Source organism: Polypterus senegalus, chromosome 12, assembly GCF_016835505.1.
Source record: "Polypterus senegalus isolate Bchr_013 chromosome 12, ASM1683550v1, whole genome shotgun sequence".
In the NCBI taxonomy this organism is placed as follows: domain Eukaryota; kingdom Metazoa; phylum Chordata; class Cladistia; order Polypteriformes; family Polypteridae; genus Polypterus; species Polypterus senegalus.
The window spans coordinates 162,535,813-162,560,594 of NC_053165.1; the positions used below are offsets into that span (position 1 = coordinate 162,535,813).

Genomic DNA, 24,782 nt, shown 5'->3' on the forward strand with positions numbered 1-24,782 from the left:
TGCCGTAACTGACGCTCCCTCTCAATGCAGGTCATGTACCTCATTCAGGACTCCATGAGCAACACAAAGTCAAACCAGCAGGACCCAAGGACCCTCTGAAGAGACACATATGAAGGAGTCCAGTCTTCATCTTAGGTCACTGGATAGCGTCCATGTCTCACAAACAGGGAGCACCAGGACTCTGAAGAGTTGGACCTTTGCACTTTTGTGCCACACACCCCTTTCCAGTGATATCATGACCCCCCACATGCTGTCCCAGTCCATTTACTGACTTCATAGGAAGAGTCACCAGAGACATGAATGTCATTGCCGAGGTCAGTAAACCTCTCAATAATGAGGTTGACACTCTCTCTGCCCAATTAAAGGCCTGGTTCTTGGTTTTTATCTAGGACACTCTCAAGCCCAGACACTCAGACTCCTCGCTCAGTCTCTCGAGACCCCCAATCAGAGCCTCCATTGACTTAGCAAAGATTGCAGCATCATCAGCAAAGTCAAGATCAGTGAATCTTTCTTTATCAACTGATGCTCCCCAGCCACTGGACCCCATGACTCTGCCCAACACCCAGTCCATGCAAGCACAGAAGAGAGTAGGAGCAGAACAGACCCCTGACAGACCCCAGAATCAACTGGGAAAAACACAGAGGGTCTGCCTCCACTCTGCACAGCACTAACAGTACCAGTGTACAGGCCGGCCATGATATCCAGCAACTCTGAGGGGATCCTGCAAAGTCTCTTGTTCACTGGTCGTTGAGATGTTTCTACAGCTTGTGTGGAGTCCATCTGTGGTCAATTGAATAGATGGGACATGAGCAGGAAATGCACGCACCCATCTAGAGAAGCATAAAAACCGAGACATGAGGTTGAAGGAATTGCCTGCAGAGCTTATTAGACACGACTGGCTGGTGGCACAGATCTGGAGACGGCTTCTGGAACACATCTGCTTCACTGAAGATCCTCAAGAACACAATGGCCTCCATAATTCTTCAAAGGAAGACGTTTGGAGCAACCTGGACAAACTGAAGAATCAGATGAGAAGGGCCTTAGTAAGAGAGGTGAGAACCCGACGGCAGGACCTGGAGTGGACTGGGCAGTGATGTGTCAGCTCCACAAGGCTGGACACACTGGGATGATTCTATGCTTTTCTGTCTCCAATGCCTTCAGCACCATCCAATCATCTTTGTTAAGGGACAGACTCGCAGATATGCAGGTGGGTGCCTGAGGGGTCCTGGATGATGGACTATCTATACAAGTCTACATTGATGTTATTCATTCAACGTAACTTTTCTCTTTCAAGCAACTTAAGATTAGTCATTAAGTGTTGTAGCTTGAAATATTTGGTTTCAGATCTCAATCAAAGTAAAAAAAATTGTTTATACCAAAGTAAGTTATGGTGGAGGGAATCAACATAAAAATCTATTTCAGTTAACCTACCATTTTAGGTTGTTCGTGTGCTGCTGTGTTTGAGGGCCGTTTGTATTTTCTTTCAGTCGAACTTCCCAACTGCCAACAATGAAGAAGCCTTTCCTGAGTGGAGTGGACGTGGCTGTCCAGGTCTGGTCATCTTCAGCAGCAGGCGTTTATAGCGGAGGATTTCTGGTAAGTAACCCTGATCCTCAACTGTTCATTTTAAGTATAAAAACTCATAATAAAACATACTTTCAAGAAAGCTGCAGAAACGTTTAATAATTTTTTGTTGTATATTTAGGATTTACACTGCAAAATGCTTGTGTATTTGCACTCGATTTTTAAATAAATATAAAAAGTGCAGCATTGGAATGTTTTATGTTCCTAATATTTCTAATAGCATAAAAACAGGTTACGACCAATAAACCATTTTAAATTGTAACAACTTATAAAATACATTTACTTCAGTATAAAACAAATGAATTACGCCCAATCACTCGAAATGATTTGCCTCAACTTAAAAATTGTGGGTTCAATAAGATAAAAACAATTATATTGGTTCAGATTGAAAATATTACATGGGAATCATTACCTGAATTATTTTAAATTGAATGAAGGTTATACTTTTTACAGTATGGCGGGCAGACCATCGCTTGTGAGGCTCAAGGCCTGTGTGAGCAACACTGGAGCACCACAAGGAACCGTCCGGTCTGCTCTACTCTTCACTCTCTACACCTATAAATATAACATCAGGCCAGGTCAATGTAGAAATGACCAGATGATTCTGCACTTATGGGGTCTATTGATAGGGGGGATGAGACAAAGGAGAGGGGGAGAACATTGAGAATTGTCTGCAACTGAACATCAGCAAAACCAAGGAAGTGCTTATTGACTTTCACCTCACCAAAGAGCCTCAATGTCCAGTCACTCTTCAAGGAGTACACTCCTACAAGTATATGGGGGTCCGCGTCAAAGACAGGTTGAACTGGTCTCAAAACACAGAGGAACTCCAGAAGAAAGGGCAGAGCAGACTCTTTCTCCTTAGGAGACAACACTCCTTCAGTTGGGGTAGTGACGTCCTTCACATCGTCTACAGTTCTATGAGAGCCATTATGAACAACGCTGCACATCCCCTGTCTGACACACCAACACTGAGGACTTTCAATCAACAAATCATTCAGCAGAAGTGTGTCAGGAAATGCAACTGGGGGGGGGCCTCCTTTACACCAACACCTCACTGGGACTGGAACTGGAACTGCCAAGGCAGAAGTTTTCTTCCTTTTAATTTTCTTTTTCTTAGTCATTGTGGTGTGTGTTCAGACCACAATGTGTGTGTGTGTATATGTGTATGTATCTATTTATTATATAGTGCCGTTCACATCTATCTATCTATCTATCTATGTATTATATAGTGCCTTTCACATCTATCTATCTATCTATCTATCTATCAGATAGATAGATAGATAGATAGATAGATAGATAGATAGATAGATAGATAGATAGATAGATATAGATAAAGGCACTATATAGACAGATAGATAGATAGATAATCTATGTATTATATAGTGCCTTTCACATCTATCTATCTATCAATCTATGTATTATACAGTGCCTTTCACATCTATCTATCTATCTATCTATCTATGTATTATATAGTGCCTTTCACATCTATCTATCTATCTATCTATCTATCTATCTATCTATCTATCTATCTATCTATCTATCTATCTATGTATTATATAGTGCCTTTCACATCTATCTATCTACCTATAATATAGTGCCTTTCAGTGTGTATCTCTTTATTTATTTAAAGGGCTCTTGTAAAAAGCCATATGTCCCCCTGGGGATAACTAATAAACTTCTATTCAACACACCTTATGGCAGAGCAGCCAGATGACACATGAAGCCCGTATGGAGTTTGCAACGATGCAGCTAAAGGACTCTCAGACTGTGAGAAATATGATTCTTTGGTCCTGTGATGCTCAAACGTCATTTACTGTAAATTGCACCAAATATTATAATCATAAATAAAAGGTCATTTGAGTGCACTGAATTTAAATGACATTCTGAGTGTGAGAGAGTTGTACCGTGTTAGCCATAGATTGATACAGGAGAAAGTAGGGTGAAATGACACCTTTTATTGGCTAATTGGGATAAAGGCAGGCACTTTATGGTAGTGGTTAAGGCTGTGGACCTCAAGGACTGAAGGTAAGGCTTCCAGTCCCACTGCTGACACCATTGTGTGACCCTCAACAAGGCACTTCACCTGCCTGATCTCCAATTGGAAAAATGAAATGGAAACTGATTGTATGTCAGCTGTTGAAGGTTTCTTTGCATAAAAGCATCAGTTAAATAATACGTGAATACATCTTTCATTATTTTTAACGATTTCTTCAAGCTGAGGTGCGTGTTATTTAGACCAGAAGATCTCAATTCTGTCCTCGGGGAACCCCTAAACCTTTCAGGCTTTTGCTCGCTCCCACCACACCCGTATCTGGCAATCAGTAAGTGTGCACAGTTCGATGGGTCCCGCATGTTGGCCCGTATAAATCACACATGGGACTTGGGTGGGCTTGCTATCTGGAAAATGATTGGCTCGTGAAGGGCGCACTTGGACGGGTGCATTGAGTCGCCTCAGTTTATTTTTAAAATCGCGGATGTCTTTGATTGATGGTAAAGATGACGGCGGCGGACTATTTTGGTTTCAAATTATAAAAAGATCACAAAAAAAAAAAAAAAAAAATCACTTTCGGTCGAGGCAGCGCATATAAGAAAAAAAAATAAATTAACCAGTAGAATAACACCTTAAAATAAATGAGTAGGGCACCGCAAAAGATGGGCCGACAGTCACTGCTTTCACCTTCCTGTTTCACTATCAGCACACCCGTTAAAAAATAAGCCACGAAAGACTCGTAAATAGTAATAAAGGGCGACGAGCTGTTGATGCAGCAACAGGAACGGAAATACCTGGCGTGCGGGCAGGGACTCGGAGGTGGGGGGTCTCCAAAACCTCCACCACTAAACATCAACGCTGTAGAGGCGCCTCACGCCGTTGTTGCTCCTCCAAAAATGAACAGAAGGGTCGTCAGGGCGCGCTTCTCGTTCTTTTGTATCCTGCAAGGTAACGAACCCCAGAATGCGTCCCGGTCGGACCGTTGAGCTGCGATGCACAATCCGCGCCTTCATTTTTCGTTTTTTTACCTTTCAGGTTTGTCGTTCTGCGCCGCCTCATGGAATGTGAAGATTCCGAGGAGCATGTCGGTGGTCGAGCGCTCCTGTGTGATCATCCCGTGTTCGTTTTCGCCTGAATCCAAAGTGACTTCTATTCATTGGTACCAGTTTGCCAATATAGGGTACCCCAAAGTGTTCGACAGTAAGGAACCTTGGAGCGTGTTGTCGGAGTTCAAAGAACGCACCAATTTGGTGGGCAAAGTGGAAGATGGCAACTGCACTTTGAAGATTAGCGGTGCTCGAATGTCGGACAACGGCGTGCGGCTTTACGCTTGGCCCAACCCCGATCAGTACAGCAGCTATAAGTTTTATGACCAAACTGTGCAGCTCCTTGTCTCAGGTAAGCGCGGGGTCCGACTAATGTCACCTTCGGGCGTCACTGCGTATCCGTGTGACTGAGATTGTGACAACGACATCGGGCAGAAACGCACCAAAAAGTGGACCACCTGAGAGCTTAGTGTAAGACACCGAGGTGACACCGCCACTCGTCACCAGAGACTGACCCCTGGCTGAACAGGTGGCATGCCTTGAAGGACTATGTCACGCCTAAAAGTGACGGCAATTGCTTTGCCCACAGAGGTCACCAATCCCTTAGGCGACTTAGGGGTCCGCCGTAATCCTTGGGGTGCCATTTATTAAAGTTAGGGGGCGCGCACTCTGGGCGTCGTTGGTTCGTCGACCCTTTGATGATAGTGAGTGGGCGCCGTTATCAGCTGGCAGGTAGTTTGAGAAAGTAAAAATAGGCGCTGCGGACACCGGGGGGCGTGTGCTCCTTAAAGTCCGCAGTATACACACAAAGGGGCGCCGTTTATGCTACTACAGAGACCCCGAAACTAAACCCCTCACGTCCGTCCGCCCATCCTTGGTCTCCGAATCGGCATTCGACAGGCACTGCCCGGTCCCCCAATTCATTTTCAGGCTGACAAAAATCTTTTGAGTTTGCATGTGCTCACTTATAAGATCTGGATCGGACCCGCAGCCCCAAAACACGAGCTCAGGTGGGCTGCAGCGGCGATGGAGCCAGGAGAGGAAAAAAGAGCACGCAGGAATCGTAACGAGGTCCACGATCAAGCAGTCGGAGAGCTGCCCGGCGGTACGTGGACTGGGGGTCTGAGCAGCACATGGGACTCTTTGATTCCTGCCTTTTATATAATGTCATTTCTTATATCTTATAGAGCGCCTTTCACATGTGTCATAAGGCTAAATCACTCTAATGAGGACTCGACATGAATAGAATTATCGACCATGTCGGACTGAAAGGCCGTTCCCGTCAAAATTGTTTTAATGTTCGAAAAATAAGTGCCTTTTAATATCTCTGTTGAATATAGCGCCTTTCGCCATTCAGTCGCCCATATGATTAACACCTTTCACGGGTATCTATCTCTTGTATTGTGCTTTATTAATAAAACTGAGCCGTGTGCCTATTGAATTAGGTGCCTTTTAAAACTCATCCATCCGCTAGACTTATTAAGCCTTTTTCATATCTATTGTGTCATACAGCACTTTTTCATCTATATTACAGGGTTTCAAATAAAATTCACCAATTGAATATTGAGCCTTTCATCGATCAGATGAATTGTGCCATTCATGTCTGTCTATTATACTATGTATTTCTAACTAAACGGATGGCTTAACTTCACTATCCATCCACCCCTCCATCAAACTCATAGCGTTTTTTATTTATTAATTTTATTACAATCAATACATAGCAATCAAGTTTTTACAAAAAAATGAATTATGCTAAGAACAGATCGACCCCCACCCCTAAAAGAGAGAGCAAGCCAAACGGTGTAAAATTTAAGGCTTGTAAAAATACCTAAATTAATAAATTCTCTGTGCTTTATAAACTTATTTTAAAATATTATTGATTAGATCCTGCCATGTTTTGAAGAACGTCTGTACAGATCCTCTAACTGAGTATTTGATTTTTTCCAATTTTAAATAATATAACACATCGGTTTCCCACTGACTTAAAGAGGAGAGTTTGGGTTCTTCCAGTTTATCAGAATAAGTCTGCGTGCCAACAGTGTAGTGAATGCAATCACAATTTGTTTGTCCTTCTCCACTTTAAGCCCCTCTGGAAGACCACCAAACACAGCTGTTAATGGGTTAGGAGGGATTGTGAGTCCAAGACTGTCTGAGAGGTCATTAAAATTTTTGTCCAGAATAATGTTAATTTGGTGCAGGCCCAGAACATGTGACCTAGTGAGGCTGGAACTAATTTGCAGCGTTCACAGGTTGGATCATCACAGTCCTGGATACATTTTGGAGAGTTTTAGTCGAGACAGATGTGCTCGATATATAATTTTGAGTTGTATAATTGTATGCTTTGCGCATATGGAGCTTGAGTGAATTCTCTGCATTGCTACTTTCCACTCCTTTTCTGATATATTAATTGAGAGGTCATTTTCCAAGTGTCCTCTTGGATCTTTGAAAGGAAGGGATTGTAAAATGATTTTATATATTGTAGAGATGGAGTCTAATTCCTCAAAATTGAGCAATATTTTTTCCAGCGTGGATGAGGGCGCAAGATGAGGAAAATCTGGAAGGTTCTGTTTAACAAAGTTCCTGATTTGAAACTCATAGCGTTTTTGATAAATAAGTTGCAGTGTTTAGAAAAAATCAGTCCATTGAATATAGCGCCTTTCACTTTCCTTTCATCCATGGAACGTATGTGTTTATATATCTGTCTCATATAGCACCTTCTTGTCTGCATGTTAGAGTTTCAAATAGAATCAATCCATATATATCTATTAAATATAGCGCCTATCGTCATAATCCATCTGATTAATAGAGCCTTTCATGTCTACCTGTATGGGTACCTTCTTACTTCTTATATCATGCATTTCTAATAAAGTTGATGTTATGAGTCTATTGAATATAGCGCCTTTCACTATCTGTTCATCAGTCAGACATATAACACCTTTCATATCTATCTGCCTCATGTAGGACTTTCTTATCTATATTACGGGGTCTCAAATAAAATGTACTCATTGAATATAGTGCCTTTCATGTCTGTGTATTATATTGGGCATTTTTGAAAAAGCAATATGCATGTGTCTCTTGAATATAGTGCCTTTCACTATCTGTTCATCAATCAGACTTGTAATGCCTCTTCTATCTATCTATCTATCTATCTATCTATCTATCTATCTATCTATCTATCTATCTATCTATCTATCTATCTATTATCTAGTGCCTTCTATCATCTATCTATCTATCTATCTATCTATCTATCTAAGTGTCTCAAATAAAACCAGTCTACTGGATATGGTGCCCATAATGTCTTCTATCTGTCTCTCCATTATACTGCAGTACTTAATCGCCTGTCTATTATATTGTACATTTCTAATAAAATTGTTGTATTATTTGGCTGACGTTATAACATTAGAACACTCTAGACGAGAACAGGCCATTCAGCCCAACAAAGCTCGCCAGACGTCTTCATTACAACATCACATCACATTTGGTTCCACTTGTTTTTCTAATTGGAGCCCAGGCAGGTGACATGACTTGCTCTTGGCCGCACACTGGTGTCAGTAGTGGGATTTGAACCCACAGCCTCAAGGATGAACTCCAATGCCATAACCTCTATATGCCACACTCAGTGCCAGTGCGAGTTTATTTTGTGACCTTTGCCAAGCTTATTAGTGCACCAACCAAGTGTTCAAAGGCTAACCCACTCCCTCCCCATAATCTGTGCCCTAGATGAATGTCTAATTGTCCTTAATGGTGCTGGCGACCCTGGCAACACTGCCTGCCTAAAATGATATAAGATAAATGTGGGTCACCTGCTGGAGTCAGACTCAAATCTCAAGAACACAGATGAGCTCACTACACCACTACTGAATGTGAAGCCTTTTATCATCCATCAGATTTACAGGTCATTATCTATCTATCTATCTATCTATCTATCTATCTATCTATCTATCTATCTATCTATCTATCTATCTTTCTATCTATCTTATCTATCTATCTATCTATCTATCTATCTATATAGTGCCTTTCACATGTCTCTTGATTATTGCCCGTGTCATCTCACCATCTCTCATGTTTAAGTTGCCCGCTGTGCTCGCTGGTCTGACGACATGGACTCGTTTCATTTCAGGTCAGGCGCCCGCTCCTCAGATGTCTAACCCCACTGACCTGGCTGATGGTCAGCTGGCGACTGTCCAGTGTGAAGCTGTCCATTCCTGCCCCGATTCCCCGCCAGCACTCACCTGGAACTGGAATGACGGGGTCGTGACTGTTGACCACTTTGTTAATGATGTGGTCGGCAACTGGAAATTGAAATCGGTTTTCTCCTGGACAGCTTCACGCATCGATGATGGAAAGAAACTCTCGTGTACGGTCCGACACGAAGGAGGCAGGATGGCGGTGAGCTCAGTGACTCTGAAAATAAACTGTGAGTAGAAAAGACTCCATTAAACACTCTATAAAGTGCCATCTGCACCCTTATAAAGGACATGTTGGCATCAGACTTAGCCCTGCTGTCTCACAGCTCCAGAGCTCCAATTCAAATCCTTCCCTGGTTTCCTCTCAGAGACGTTTGTATGTTCTCCCCGTGTCTGTGTGGATTTTCTTTCTGAATCTCAAAGACTGGAGTAGTTATAGGCAGGCGGCTTCTGTCAAAATCGCAATTAGAGCTGTCAATCATAATGATTAATGACTTTAAGCCCCGCCCCCTCTGACGTCACACCGGAAGTGCCGCCCCGCTGACGCAAGACCGGAAGTCCCGCCCCGTCGCCTCCTGATGACGTCACGTCGGAATTCCCCCGCCCCTCCACGTGACCTCTCTCCGCCCCGTTGGCGCCGCCCCCCGGCGTCGGATTGGTGTAAGGGCCCCAGTCCCCTCCCCGACTCCTCCTCGAACCCTCCCCCGGCCCCTGATTGGTTCCATAAACTGTCAAGGGTCCGTTTGACGGAGGCCTGACCGCTGGTTGAACCCGGATTGCACCTGCCGGGCGAAATAAACTGTCATGGGTCCGTGTGATGGATGTCTGCCCCCTGTTTGAACCCGCTCCCACCCCACACCCACCTGCCTGCCCAGGAAACTGTCAAGGGCAGTTTGATGGATGTCTACCCCCTCCTTGAACTCCCCACCGCACCCCCTCTCCCGAAAGACAAGCCCGGGCAAGTGACAACCTTTACCTCGACAAGCTCGGGCCCCCGTGCTTTCTCCGGCACAAGCCCAGACAGGCCCGGGGCCTGTCCTGACCGGTTCAGACCAGCCCCAAGTCGCCCCAGCACCGACCCGAGGATGTTCCGTACCCTGACATCCTCAAGGACTGCCCGGTCCCCCCAGAATTCCCAGTCCCCCCATACTTACCGCCAGTTCTGAAAGGCCATATAAAAAGCTAAGCATTTTGTTCTATCTACGATTTTAAGACATGAAAATATCTCATCTTGGCTTCAAAAACCTGCATTTTCCAGCTCACACACACAGATAACAAACTGTCAGATCAAAGACACGGTCTGAGTCAGGCCGCATTTAACCATAGGCGCCCCACACTTCCCGGTCCCCCACACCTCCCAGTCCCCCACATTTCCCTGCTGAAAGCCTAAAAGCTAAGCATTTTGTTCTATCTACGATTTTAAGATGAGCACACCATTAAAACATCTCATCTTTGCTTCAAACTAAGTCAAGCTGCTTTTTTTTCCATCTCGCACACAGATAACAAATTGTGAGATCAAAGACACGGTCTGAGTCAGTCAGCGTGATCGCACCCTGTTTCTGGGCCCCCCTGGGCTCCCCACCACTTCCCAGCCACTTCTGAAAGTGCTGTATAAAAAATCAAAGCATTTTCTTCGGTTCTATCTATGATTTTAATATGAACACGCCATTAAAATATCTATCTCATCTTTGCTTTATCACTTACAGGTCCATCCTTTTCCATCTCACAGAAATTCCTCAACCAACATTGAGTCAGGTTCCCAGTGACAGACTCCCAGCAATGGAGCCGGTTTCTCAAAAGAAATCAAGCAGCCCCGCTTTTAGCAGACCCCCCTTGCAATCAGGCCTGTGTGCTCTGTCTCTCTCTCTCTCTCTCTGAGCGCAGACACGGGCTCGAGACCGCGCAGACCCTCTGCCCATGACGGATGGATCTTTTAAAGTTAAGGGATTTTTAAAGATTAGCTTGTAAAGCTTGAGATAACTGCTAGTTCAGCCCTTTAAAAATCACACCTAGTTAAATAATATGCCGCAGTTCCCTATTTAATCACGTTTGAGACGTCTAGCCTGGGCTGATTGGTGGCTGATATCAAAAATGTTCTCTTATATACAGAGCTTAACCTTAGGGACCCTCTCCATTGAGAATATTCAGGAGTGGCTTTAAAGCGCAGGCCGGTGGTGCAGTAACTCTGACCTAATAAAAGTATTCTGAACTACTTGCAGAAGGGACCCGCTTGTGAAATGCCTACTCTTTCAAACGGCCTCTCTGTACGGAGCCGCCTGTTTTTAAAAGGTTGAGATAACAAAACATTTTTGCTTTATAAACTCTCATTTGGACAGCCGGTTAGAGACAGACTCCAGGAACTTACTGTAACGGTGTTTTCATTCATTCATTTCGCTAAATGTAATTATTTTAATACAGGATAGTAACCCAAATTCCGGGTGATTTTAGACGTGTGAGTAATATAATGAAGTTATTTTTAAAAGTAACCCCACACCGCACAAGAGAGACAGATTCCACGTGTGCTTTAGGATTTGCTGCGGTCAGTGATGAATTTTATTTTATTTTTTTTGCTCAGCTCATTTCTATCACCTAGGAGCCTTTTGACAAAAGAAACCTCTCTAAATACACTTGTGCATTTCAACGGAGGTTTATAAGGAAGCAGGTTTTCTACCTTATCCCAGTTTTGTACATGCATGTAAAAGCACTTACTGTTACACTAGCACAAAATTTTGATATTTTCTGTCAACTCAAAAAAACTGCTGGTCTCAGAACATCTGGATCCTCTGCATCAGGCACATATAGGTTTGCTCCACAGAGCTTATCACTTGGCTGGCACTACACTCTGGTTCACGTTCTTTGACTAGTAGCCTCATTGTCAGGGGTGAAAAGCTCAAGGCTGGGAGGACTGCTTTGCTTATCTATGTGCTCCACAGAGCTTACTCCCACTTGAACAAAGCTGGCACTACACTCTGGTTCACGTTCTTTGACTTTTCTAGTGCTTTTAACACCATTCTGCCTCATTGTCAGGGGAAAAAGCTCAAGGCTTTGAATTTTGATGCTTCCACAATCTTCTGGATCATGGACTACCTGACCAACAGGCAGCAGTTTGCAAGAAGAACATTAAATATTGGAGTTTAGAATATGAACTAGACTGATAAGGACATGTGTGCCAAAATGAATAAATAAAGTAAATAACCACATGAAAAAGTGGAGTGATTACAATTTGAAAAACTGCCGTGATGTATCAAAACATTTGAAATAAATAATAAGCTTTTTTTTTTTTTTTGACATGCGCAGTCCGGAATAGTCTGAATGTGTCTTAAAGAGTTCATTTTTAAATAAAACTTAAAAAGGCAAATTAAAAATATTAAATCTGAATAAAACACAGAAGTGTCATTTAATGATATCAATTAGGGTTAAGTATTATCAAGCACCGGGATCTATTTATCAGGTTTATTTAATTTAGTTATAAACAAAATGATTGTTGGCATTTTGCTTTGAAATGAACAATAGTCTGATCGAGCTTTAAGAATTAGAATGTAAGACAAACCTCTACACTCTATAACAAAATGTTGCTGTTCCAATAGGAATATCTCGGATCTCGGTTTTATTTTAACCTTTTGACAAGAATCCCCTGGTCTTGGAAATATACCACTGATGTTGAAAATGAACAGCGCCGACATACTAACTAAATAGATATAATCGAAGATATTTTAGAATATGACCCTAGGCGCTAACCCCCATGATTCTGACCAACTAAAGGGTCTTCACTTCATTGTCCAACTTCCTGCGGAAGCTATGGATCTTGTAATGGAGACTGCAAAAGATTCTCTAATCTTTACTCTGTAATGGTCCATATGATGGAGATCTAACGCCTGGGTCCGCAGGGTTAACCGGTCTTAGGACATGATGTTCAAAATTCAACTCGGGTTTTTCAAATGAGATAGGACGAGTGCGGCGTGTGTTCTGTATTCACTATTCACAACGACCCACTATCCTCGATGGTGAAAGAAATTAGGGTTTAAAATCAACTGGTCCTTTATTGGTCATTTTCAAAAACAATCTAAAAATTCAGAGAGGTTTTACCAACCACTTCAAAACATTACAACTAAACAGCGTGATTAAAAGCCGACAAAAATCATGTGATCTCACCGAAACATTCAGTTCAGACTCTTCATCTGATTTTCCAGTTCGTATACCTGGTAAAATCTTAAAGTTCCACCAAACCTATCAGGTCCAGAAAATGGCATTTAGAGAATGCCTCGGCTGTTTCATGTATTTTTGAAAAAGAGTCAACGTCCGTGTGATGAAAGGCTTGGACGATCGACTCCTGAATAGAATGTTCATTTTTCTGGTCAACGGCATTTTGTACAAAGGCGGTGAAAAGGCAGAAAGATTTGGAAACCGCCCAGAGTCTTGATAACCGGACTCCTGAGCCACCGGTCTGATTGGTTCAGGAAACTGTCAAGAGTCTTTTGATGGATGTCTCTTATTCGGGTCAGTGAAAGGTACTTCGGCATAAAAAACCTAAGGTCTCGGGTTATGGTCGTGTGAATAGTGAATACAGAACACACGCCGCACTCGTCCTATCTCATTTGAAAAACCCGAGTTGAATTTTGAACATCATGTCCTATGACCGGTTAACCCTACGGACCCAGGCGCTAGATCTCCATCATATGGACCATTACAGAGTAAAGATTAGAGAATCTTTTGCAGTCTCCATTACAAGATCCATAGCTTCCGCAGGAAGTTGGACAATGAAGTGAAGACCCTTTAGTTGGTCAGAATCATGGGGGTTAGCGCCTAGGGTCATATTCTAAAATATCTTAGATTATATCTATTTAGTTAGCATGTCGGCGCTGTTCATTTTCAACATCGGTGGTATATTTCCAAGACCAGGGCTTCTTGTCAAAAGGTTAAAATAAAACAGACATCCGAGATATTCCTATTGGAACAGCAACATTTTGTTATAGAGTGTAGAGGTTTGTCTTACATTCTAATTCTTAAAGCTCTATCAGACTATTGTTCATTTCAAAGCAAAATGCCAACAATCATTTTGTTTATAACTAAATTAAATAAACCTGATAAATAGATCCCAGTGCTTGATAATACTTAACCCTAATTGATATCATTAAATGATACTTCTGTGTTTTATTCAGATTTAATATTTTTAATTTGCCTTTTTAAGTTTTATTTAAAAAATGAACTCTTTAAGACACATTCAGACTATTCCGGACTGCGCATGTCAAAAAAGCTTATTATTTATTTCAAATGTTTTGATACATCACGGCAGTTTTTCAAATTGTAATCACTCCACTTTTTCATGTGGTTATTTACTTTATTTATTCATTTTGGCACACATGTCCTTATCAGTCTAGTTCATATTCTAAACTCCAATATTTAATGTTCTTCCTGAATCAGGAGGAACACAAGCCTGACTTTTAGTGCCGGATAAGATTCTAACAATAACCGCTCATGTTAATCAGCCTCATACTAGCGATGTTCAATAATGTTTTCCCCAACTCTTTGCCATCCCGTGGAACTGCCTACATAGATGACCATTTAGCTGATAATATACCGCAGAACACGTAGGTTCTGTTGTAGTGTGCGGTGAGCTTGGGGTGATCCGGTCTTAAGATGTTTTTTAATCTCCTCTGTCACTTAGTATTTGTACATTTTAGTTTTACTGTCTTATCTTTGTGATAGGGCGAGTCAATGTTTCATTTTGGAATAATAATGTCTAGCGTAACTCTGCCCCTGACTATGATCCCTGCGCAAACCCAGGTCCTGTGACTCGTATTCAAGAAGATTGCAGACACTTGTTGACTCTTGGAATCCCAGTTCAAACTTACGTCCCTTGACCCTGAATGCTACTAAAACCAAGGATGCTTTTTCACAAACAGAGGGGAAAAGCAGTTTTCCATAACCCCCGTCCTATGTCACCTGGACTACCTAAAAGAAAGAATAAATCCTCATAGTTTTAGTAAAATTTTAATCCTTGTGCTAACGCCTATAATAGATATAATGTAACTATTCACTAAAAACATTTTCCATCCTGATTGGCCTGTAGTGTACAGGTTCCTATAACCTCCTATAACCGTTCTTATTTTCAGGGTCTCATAACTGCTGTAAAATGGAAGGCTATTACCAAGCATTCACAGAATTTCTAAAACGCTGTATTATACAAAGACCCTGAGTACCAAAGTGTTTATAACCTGTTGATGAAAATGCTGATTTAAAGTAAAGCCTGAACAAGATAACTGTTTTCTAATCATCATATAAAATGCTTAGTAAATAAAGAGAGACTAAATACAATTTATAACAAAAATGGAACACCGACGGACGGCTGAATAAACAAGGGAATCTAACTTAGCTTGAAATGCCGCAGAGTGTTTTACCAATAAAACCCTACAACAGTGGTTCTCAAACTCTGGGCTGACCACGCTAGGGGGCGCGAAGTAACAAAAAGGGACTCGAAGATGTGAAAAAAAGAAAACAAGAATCGAAAATATGAAAAATACATCTATTGAACCCAAAACAAATTGACTTAAACTACCTTCTGATACAGAAAAATAAATATAGAGATAGATAAATGTCGATACAAGTAGGTATAATAAAATATGCAAATAAAGTGTCAGGAGAATAAAATATGATTTTTTTCATGATTAGCAGGCCAAAGAACAGGCCATTTGAGAAAAAATAATCGTACATTTGTGTTGTAAGCAGAATCTGAATGACTTGGGCCGGCAAGAAAACATATAGGGTAAAAGATATCAGATGTCTCCGGTTCCTTTAGAGACTTTATACTGGCTATTCTCATTTAAAAGGAGTACAGAAATTAAGTTCTGTGCTATGTTTGGGGTGGATGTGATCAGAAAGGCACTGATGGTTCCAAAGAACTCTTTTGGAAACAAGGACTTTTCTTATAACGTTTTAAAATCGGACTTTATAAAGATGCTTTTAGACGCTTTATTTTCTAAAGATACTTTATTTTCATGTTAAAGTAACCGGTCGTTTTACTTGGCTACTGAACATGTATTTTGTTCACTAGCTTTAGTGTTTCATTAAGAATTACCCGAATATCTGATCATTAGTTTAAGAAGAAAGAGTAATTAGCTCTGCTATTTTGTGAGCTATACAAGCGTGCTGAGCGGTTGGCTCCCATTTACGAGGTCACTAGCATGAGCTAAAGCTGCTGATTTTAAAAACATGATTTTAGTTCTATGAACTTCGGAGGGGCAAAAAAGGGCTTCTTATATCCCTGACTATAGTAAACCATCATACCTCACTACGGCCTCCTGTGCATTCTTATAAATCTCCGTTTAAACGCACAAGTGTATTTACAGAGTTTTCCTTTGTCCAAAGGCTCCTAGGTGATAGAAATGAGCTCAGCAAAACACTAAAATCACTGATCGCAGCAAATCCTAAAACACACGTGGAATCTGTCTCTCTTGTGCGGTGTGGGGTTACTTTTAAAAATATCTTCATTATATTATACTTACAAAATGAATAACCAAACATGTTATATAGTGTAAGGGACGGCAGGCATGGGCCGGCATCTCGACATGTACAGGACCTTGTTCATTAGCCTGGGTGCAAGCCCCTATTAAACCCGAGGCCACAGAAGGAATAGAGAGCTTTTACAGGCAGAAGTGTTAAAAAGAGACACAAGGCGTTTGTAGCACGAGACTGCTCCATGTCTTTAAAGGTGATAATTCAAAGTTTAGGTTTGTACATGACATAATCCTAACAAATTCCTGAGACTAGCAGCCGGTGATCTCTCCGAGGGTCACCCAGTGGGGTGGGTGCTCGAAACGGGCGGCTCAGTTGTTTGCATGCGAACTCACAGAGTCCTTCCTCCGATTGGGTGCTTACAGAGCCTGACTTTACTTTCTGTGTGTAGAGAGAGCAGGGGCTGCTCGCAGGGGGGTCGGCTAAAAGCTGACAGGGTCTGCCGCTTGGTCTTTCTCTCTGGGAAATCAGCTTCATTGCTAAAACTGTTTTTTACTGCAGAGTCTGTCACTGAGAAACCTGATTTAGCGGAAGTGTGAAACGGCCCCTGCTGGAACCATCAGCCCCTCCCTGAGCCATGCGGGCCGCTTGCTTCCACAAGATGTTTCCTTAGGGTCAGCTGAAGATACCTGTATTTAAAATGTGGGGTGAGTTTGAAGAGAAAAGGGCTTGTTTTAGATCGATTGTTATACAAATTATATTAAGTATTATAATTACAAATTATACAGCCCAGGCTAGATTTTTTAGACGTCTCAAAAGTGATCTAAAAGGGAACTACGGTATATTATTTAACTAGGTGTGATTTTTAAAGGGCTGAACTAGTAGTTATCTCAAGCTTTACAAGCTAATCTTTAAAAATCCCTTAACTTTAAAAGATCCATCCGTCATGGGCAGAGGGTCTGCGCGGTGTTCACACTTTATTTTATTTTATGACACTGTGTATTTGACCTATAATCTTCTCTTGCCTGTCATGGAGCTCTGTCTAATTACCTGAAGTTACAGGAATTGGGAAGTGATGAACTATTTTGGTAAGAATATGTTTTAAGGTCTACATAAGTAAGAGTATAAAGGGGAAAAGTGTCACCCTAGGGCCCTCCCATGACAAAACAAAAATCATAATTGGGCTTTTCTGTTTTTAACTTTTTAATTAAAAATAGTAAAATGATTTCTAATTATCATCTGTGTTAATAGAAATAATTTCAGTTTTTTGAGTAGACAGAAAATATCAAAATTTTGTGCTAGTGTAACAGTAAGTGCTTTTACATGCATGTACAAAACTGGGATAAGGTAGAAAACCTGCTTCCTTATAAACCTCCGTTGAAATGCACAAGTGTATTTAGAGAGGTTTCTTTTGTCAAAAGGCTCCTAGGTGATAGAAATGAGCTGAGCAAAAAGAAAATAAAATTCATCACTGACCGCAGCAAATCCTAAAACACACGTGGAATCTGTCTCTCTTGTGCGGTGTGGGGTTACTTTTAAAAATAACTTCATTATATTACTCACACGTCTAAAATCACCCGGATTTTGGGTTACTATCCTGTATTAAAATAATTACATTTAGCGAAATGAATGAATGAAAACACCGTTACAGTAAGTTCCTGGAGTCTGTCTCTAACCGGCTGTCCAAATGAGAGTTTATAAAGCAAAAATGTTTTGTTATCTCAACCTTTTAAAAACAGGCGGCTCCGTACAGAGAGAGGCCGTTTCGAAAGAGTAGGCATTTCACAAGCGGGTCCCTTCTGCAAGTAGTTCAGAATACTTTTATTAGGTCAGAGTTACTGCACCACCGGCCTGCGCTTTAAAGCCACTCCTGAATATTCTCAATGGAGAGGGTCCCTAAGGTTAAGCTCTGTATATAAGAGAACATTTTTGATATCAGCCACCAATCAGCCCAGGCTAGACGTCTCAAACGTGATTAAAAGGGAACTGCGGCATATTATTTAACTAGGTGTGATTTTTAAAGGGCTGAACTAGCAGTTATCTCAAGCTTTACAAGCTAATCTTTAAAAATCCCTTAACTTTAAAAGATCCATCCGTCATGGGCAGAGGGTCTGCGGTCTCGAGCCCGTGTCTGCGCTCAGAGAGAGAGAGAGAGACAGACAGAGCACACAGGCCTGATTGCAAGGGGGGTCTGCTAAAAGCGGGGCTGCTTGATTTCTTTTTGAGAAACCGGCTCCATTGCTGGGAGTCTGTCACTGGGAACCTGACTCAATGTTGGTTGAGGAATTTCTGTGAGATGGAAAAGGATGGACCTGTAAGTGATAAAGCAAAGATGAGATAGATATTTTAATGGCGTGTTCATATTAAAATCATAGATAGAACCGAAGAAAATGCTTTGCTTTTTTATACAGCACTTTCAGAAGTGGCTGGGAAGTGGTGGGGAGCCCCGGGGGGCCCAGAAACAGGGTGCGATCACGCTGACTGACTCAGACCGTGTCTTTGATCTCACAATTTGTTATCTGTGTGCGAGATGGAAAAAAAAAAGCAGCTTGACTTAGTTTGAAGCAAAGATGAGATGTTTTAATGGTGTGCTCATCTTAAAATCGTAGATAGAACAAAATGCTTAGCTTTTAGGCTTTCAGCAGGGAAATGTGGGGACTGGGAGGTGTGGGGGACCGGGAAGTGTGGGGCGCCTATGGTTAAATGCGGCCTGACTCAGACCGTGTCTTTGATCTGACAGTTTGTTATCTGTGTGTGTGAGCTGGAAAATGCAGGTTTTTGAAGCCAAGATGAGATATTTTCATGTCTTAAAATCGTAGATAGAACAAAATGCTTAGCTTTTATATGGCCTTTCAGAACTGGCCGGTAAGTATGGGGGACTGGGAATTCTGGGGACCGGGCAGTTGAGGACGCCAGGGTCCATCATCCTCGGTCGGTGCTGGGGCGACTTGGGGCTGGTCTGAACCGGTCAGGACAGGCCCCGGGCCTGTCTGGGCTTGTGCCGGAGAAAGCGCGGGGGCCCGAGCTTGTCGAGGTAAAGGTTGTCACTTGCCCGGGCTTGTCTTTCGGGAGAGGGGGTGTGGTGGGGAGTTCAAGGAGGGGGTAGACATCCATCAAACTGCCCTTGACAGTTTCCTGGGCAGGCAGGTGGGTGTGGGGTGGGAGCGGGTTCAAACAGGGGGCAGGCCTCCGTCAAACGGACCCTTGACAGTTTATGGAACCAATCAGGGGCCGGGGGAGGGTTCGAGGAGGAGTCGGGGAGGGGACTGGGGCCCTTACACCAATCCGACGCCGGGGGGCGGCGCCAACGGGGCGGAGAGAGGTCACGTGGAGGGGCGGGGGAATTCCGACGTGACGTCATCAGGAGGCGACGGGCGGCACTTCCGGTGTGACGTCAGAGGGGCGGGGCTTAAAAGTCATTAATCATTATGATTGACAGCTCTAATTGCGATTTTGACAGAAGCCGCCTGCCTATAACTACTGACTGGCACTGCTAATTTGCCACTGACTGAAAGAGTGGCATAACTTGGAGGGCTCTTTCCTGTGTGAACATGATGGCAATTGCTTTGCCCACTGAGCTAGTCAATTCATTAGGCAATACAGTGCCATCATATGAGGGGCACTTGTTATGAAAGTTCATGGGCAAGGGGGGACAGTTTTAGAACTCTGATGATATTGAGTGGGCACCATTTATGAAGGTAAAATTGGACACGGTCTATACACAAAGTGGCACGCACATCGGACAGCTAGGGGGACCCAACATCAAAGTCTAATGATACCCACTGCTGTGGACAATAAGTGGATGTCTGTCCACCCCACCCAGTGCTCCAAATGGGTTTCAACTGACAGCGACTAGCCCCATAAATGAATGGCCCATTAAAAATGTGTGCACGTCCTAATGACATTATAGTCTGATGCCCATAAGGGGAACAATGGAGCAGAAATCAAACCCAGAAAACAATTAAGGAGGCTCAAGTAAAAAACGAAAAAAAAAGGCTTCCTTAAACACAGCACCACACGGGACAGGAATTACACAGGGATGGCAATAAAATAAAAAAATATTCAAACAAAAGCCAGCTATGTAGCCCACCTGTCACTGAGGTGTCCCCATTGTGCCCATTGTGGTCACATTCCCCACAGCAACTCCCCATTCGTCCCTTGTGCCAGATGAGCCTTGGCAACCACTGCACTAAAGCCTGATGGTCCTTTGAACCCCTGCAGTCCTGAAGCAGTTCCAGGTGGCATTAGCCTGGTCAAACTCCTAGAGCTCCCCCTGGTGGCCCCAAGCAGCCCTGCAACACTTTTGGCCACCAATCCACCTTAATAAAAGGATAAGCGTCTGTGTGTCTGTGTGTCCATCCGGATGTTATGTGTCTGTCATTCCAACAAGATGGGCAGGGGCAATCAGGTGGGTGCCCGCTGCCACATCAGCTTTCCGTTTCAATTTCAGAAGGAGCGTATTTGTGTGCTCCAGTGCTCCTGGACAGAGTTTCCCCTACATTTTTGGACAAATCGGCCATGCCCCCCCATTGGAAGGTGGGCTCCTTAGATGTCTTTGCCTGCTCTTTCCGCTCCCTTAATTAAAACTGTCACAAAATGGCTTTCTCCTTTCCGGGTGTTTTGCAGGTCAGCGTTTTGTTAAATGTCACCCCTTGTATACAGCAGATGTGCCACTGAACTGGAACTAAAAAACCGGGCTAAATTTAGAAAGGCACACTGAGTCATTGTACTGTAATAAAGTGAATGACGCGTGGAGAGTCAGGGGGGCTAAGAATAGACACGAAAGTGGGCAAAAACATTGAGTTAGAAACTAAAGGGGACTTCAACAAAATCACAGCCATGAGCCCCTTCCAAGTATCCAATGGCAGTAACTTTTCACCTTTTACCTTCAAGTCTCAGCCGTGGGTACTGCCAGATGTCTCCTGAGAATTACTTCTGCCTTCTCTGACCCATGTAGAAACCTTGGAGCCATTTAAGCAGAGCTCCCTCTAGTGGATGGGATAAAAACAATTCAAAAGGTGAAAAGTTCTTACCTTCAAGCCCCAATCATGGGTACTTCCAGATGCTACATTAGAATTATGTCCACCTCCTGAACCCCTGGATGCCATGTAGAAGTCCTGCTGCCATCTAAGCAGAGCGCCCGATGCTGCATCAACCATAGAATGAGGTTGGTGAACCTCAAACAGGGTGTCACCTAACACAGTCTTTGACAAGTGCAAACCTACTGCAGGGAAACTCCATCTTAATCTCTGCTAACTTTGTTACTCTGAAATTATATTAATCCATCCATCCATCCATCCATCCAACCCACTATATCCTAACTACAGGGTCACAGGGGTCTGCTGGAGCCAATCCCAGCCAACACAGGGCGCAAGGCAGGAAACAAACCCCCGGGCAGGGTGCCAGTCCACCACAGGGCACACACACACACACACAGCACACACTAGAGACAATTTAGGATCACCAATGCACCTAACCTGCATGTCTTTCGACTGTGGGAGGAAACCGGAGAACTCAGAGGAAACCCACGCAGACACGGGGAGAACATGCAAACCCGGGACCTGGGAAGCAAACCCGAGTCTCTGGGAATATTTATTTTAAACAGTTCCGGGGTCCTGTAAATACCTGCTTTTGCAAGTGCTGCCCCCTGTTGGTCACAAACCTTGTTAAATTCGCAGACTCCTTCTATATTATTTGATCATTCTTCATTGCTTTACTCTAAATAGTTTAGGCTCCTACAGAAAGCTGCTTTTACCTGTAGCACCACCTAGTGGTAAGAACTGGTGTTGCTACGCAACTGTCATTCACAACTGGGTGCTCATGCAGGATAGAGGACTTGGAATTGATGAATTGGAAAGTGTGTGTGTGGGGGGTCACCTTGTCATGGGACTGGTAAGTGGGTCACCTTGTTATGGGATGGCACCCTGTCTAGTGGTTGAGGGTTCCTGGGATCGGCTCCAGCTTCCCCACAAGCGGGTTTGAAAATGGTTAGATAGCTAACAGAAGGATTGTACTCCATGTTCATTTTTTTTTCCTCTGATTCAGCTGGACCAAAGGATGTGAAAGTCACCACAAAAGCCACGTCCATTAAGGAGGGCAGCACGGTGGAGCTCAAGTGTCAGAGTGACGGGAGTCCAAAGCCCATTCAGTTCCAGTGGTATGAAGCTCAGCCGCACTCTGTGGTCGAATTGAGTGAGACGTCTGAGGTCCTGACTGTCTCGGGTGTCCGGCGGGATGCCATCTACAGCTGTAGGGCGCACAACATGATGGGCAGCAAGGAATCCGAGCCCCTGGCACTGCAAGTGGAATGTAAGTGAGGAGCTCCTTTTCTCTTTGATCTTTGAGAGGTGTCATTTATGGACGCAGTGTGCCATCAAGGTGGTGGCCCTTGGGTGTTGGGCAGGAGGTCAACTTGTACAATGGCGAGTAACTAGTGATGGTCAATCCAGTAACTAGGCATCCAAGGCATGATACCGAGGACTCTATTGTCGTGTGCCCCCCTTTGTAGGTTTACAGTTGAATTCAGTTTGCTCCAAGATTGGACGATTCGATCCCTTTGCCCTCACCCCCTCATAGTTAGCATCTATGAAATACTGGGTGGGTGACCACGATTACTGTGCGTCCTGCCCGCTAATTCCAATGGTGGTCTCGCCCCGCCAGTGTCATCTTGTCTGTACTCCCACAGATATGCCGGACATCGGCCTCGAATCCATTTGCCAGCTGAAAGTGGATGAGGTCAACTGCCTTTGTGTGGCGAGCTCAAGACCGCCAGCTTCAATCAGATGGGCTGTGAACGGGTCGTCGGACACAAGAGCGTTTAACATCTCTAAGACCATAAAGGACCACCTCGTGACTTCAATCCTGACTGCCAAGGCTGAGACCCCGTTTGTGGTTTCCTGTTACGCTTCAAACAAGCATGGAGAGCGAGAGCTCCAACTGCCAATGGCATCAGGTGAGTACCACGGGAATGGCGTCCGATCGTGATGACTGCTGACCGTCAGTCCAGGGGCCTCATTTATAAAACTTGCCATGGATTCGAGGGTGAAAACTTGGGATCCGATTGATAAAACCTGGCATATGCACATTTCTACACAATTCATAAATCACAATCATCTTGTAAACGTGCATACGTGACCACGCCTCAAACCCCGCCCTGAAACATCCATATATGGAGCATGCTCATTTTGTGACCGATAAATCCGCCAATTTGGCCCCTCCGATGGCAGTCGGACAAAGACGGCACTGAGGCTACTCTGCGGTGTTTACCTCCAGACGGCCAGCGGTGGCCACGCAGGTTAAACAGTAAACCAACGACAAGTAACACAATGCCCTTCGAAAACTTCCTTCATAGACGACATGTTGATGGAAAACTAACAGAATCTTAACTGCCCTTCTGTGGGATCAGCTGAGGGTTTGCAGGCTTACCGCGTAACACGCCTGTTGCACGATGTTTGCAACATTTACAGCCAGGCACTGACCTGCCCGTTTGCTCTCTCTGTCCTATTTCTCTTCTTCAGACTGCGTCTACCCCAGTCGCCGCTTCCGAGCCGCTGAACCGACTTGAGGAATAAAGCTTTAAATTCTTTCAATCTGAAGAAGGGAGCTGAGGGTGGACGACGGCCCGCATTGCTGCTTGTAAATCTGTGAAGAAAAACACCTGTTTCAAATAAAGCCTCGAGACTGTTCCTGCCTGCTCAGCAATAAATTTCTTTGTCCTCAGAAATCTCGTGCAACTCAGTGAGCTGAGCTTGACAAGCTGCACAACTTCATTGGCTGGTAGAGCAGAGTCCCACCTGACATGTCAAGAATCCAACCCCCATTAAAGACCACCTGGCTGGGCTCAACAGCCGAGAGTGCAAGATCAGGAGCAGCACTACAGCATAGCGTCTCTACTCTGCACTCTCGGGGCTCTTGGAAGGGCACGAGGTTTCAGCATCTGAACGGGTAGCCATTCTCACCGGACACACGTAACATGAGGACAATTGAGATGAGAAGAGGCCATTCAGCCCCACAAGGCTTGCCAGTCCTACCCACCGTAACCCTTCCACGGTAACATCAAGTGGAGTTTTTTTGTGCAACAGCATAAAGAGACGGGCTTTACATGAAAGGGTTAATTAGTACTGGTGTCACACAGCACGCCAGCACAGTTCGGGGTTCAAATCCCAGTCTGATCACCGTGTCCACGGACTTTCACATTCTCTCCATTTTGTACCATGTTGGCTGGGGACTCTAAACTGGGCACTGTACAAGTGAACCCGAGTGCCAGGTGATGGACTGGCACCTCCTTGTGCCCCAGGCCACCAATAGGAACTCCAGATTTTGATAGTCTTTTGAATTCCACCTCTGCCAACGACGTCAAACAACAAAAAAAAGGAGCCACTTGACTTAAAAATGAAGTTGTTTATTAAATCAAATAAAGAAAACTGCAACAAACAGGAAGATTTAGAGAAACGACATAAAGGAGACACAACTGACAAAAGGATTCATTTTGAATTTCTGTCAACTATTTAAAACCTTTGG

At 43.6% G+C, this 24,782-nt stretch overlaps 1 protein-coding gene across 1 annotated transcript in view; it reads left to right on the forward strand.

The window, feature by feature from the left end:
* The first annotated feature begins 4,267 nt into the window (after positions 1-4,267).
* Positions 4,268-24,782, forward strand: part of LOC120540094 (Schwann cell myelin protein-like) — a 38,528-nt gene continuing 18,013 nt past the window's right edge. The window contains exons 1-5 of the mRNA XM_039770581.1: positions 4,268-4,525; positions 4,613-4,975; positions 8,744-9,040; positions 22,308-22,571; positions 22,948-23,214. Coding sequence (XP_039626515.1) covers positions 4,348-4,525; positions 4,613-4,975; positions 8,744-9,040; positions 22,308-22,571; positions 22,948-23,214 — 1,369 coding nt within the window. The 5' untranslated portion in view covers positions 4,268-4,347. The remainder of the gene's footprint in view (positions 4,526-4,612; positions 4,976-8,743; positions 9,041-22,307; positions 22,572-22,947; positions 23,215-24,782) is intronic.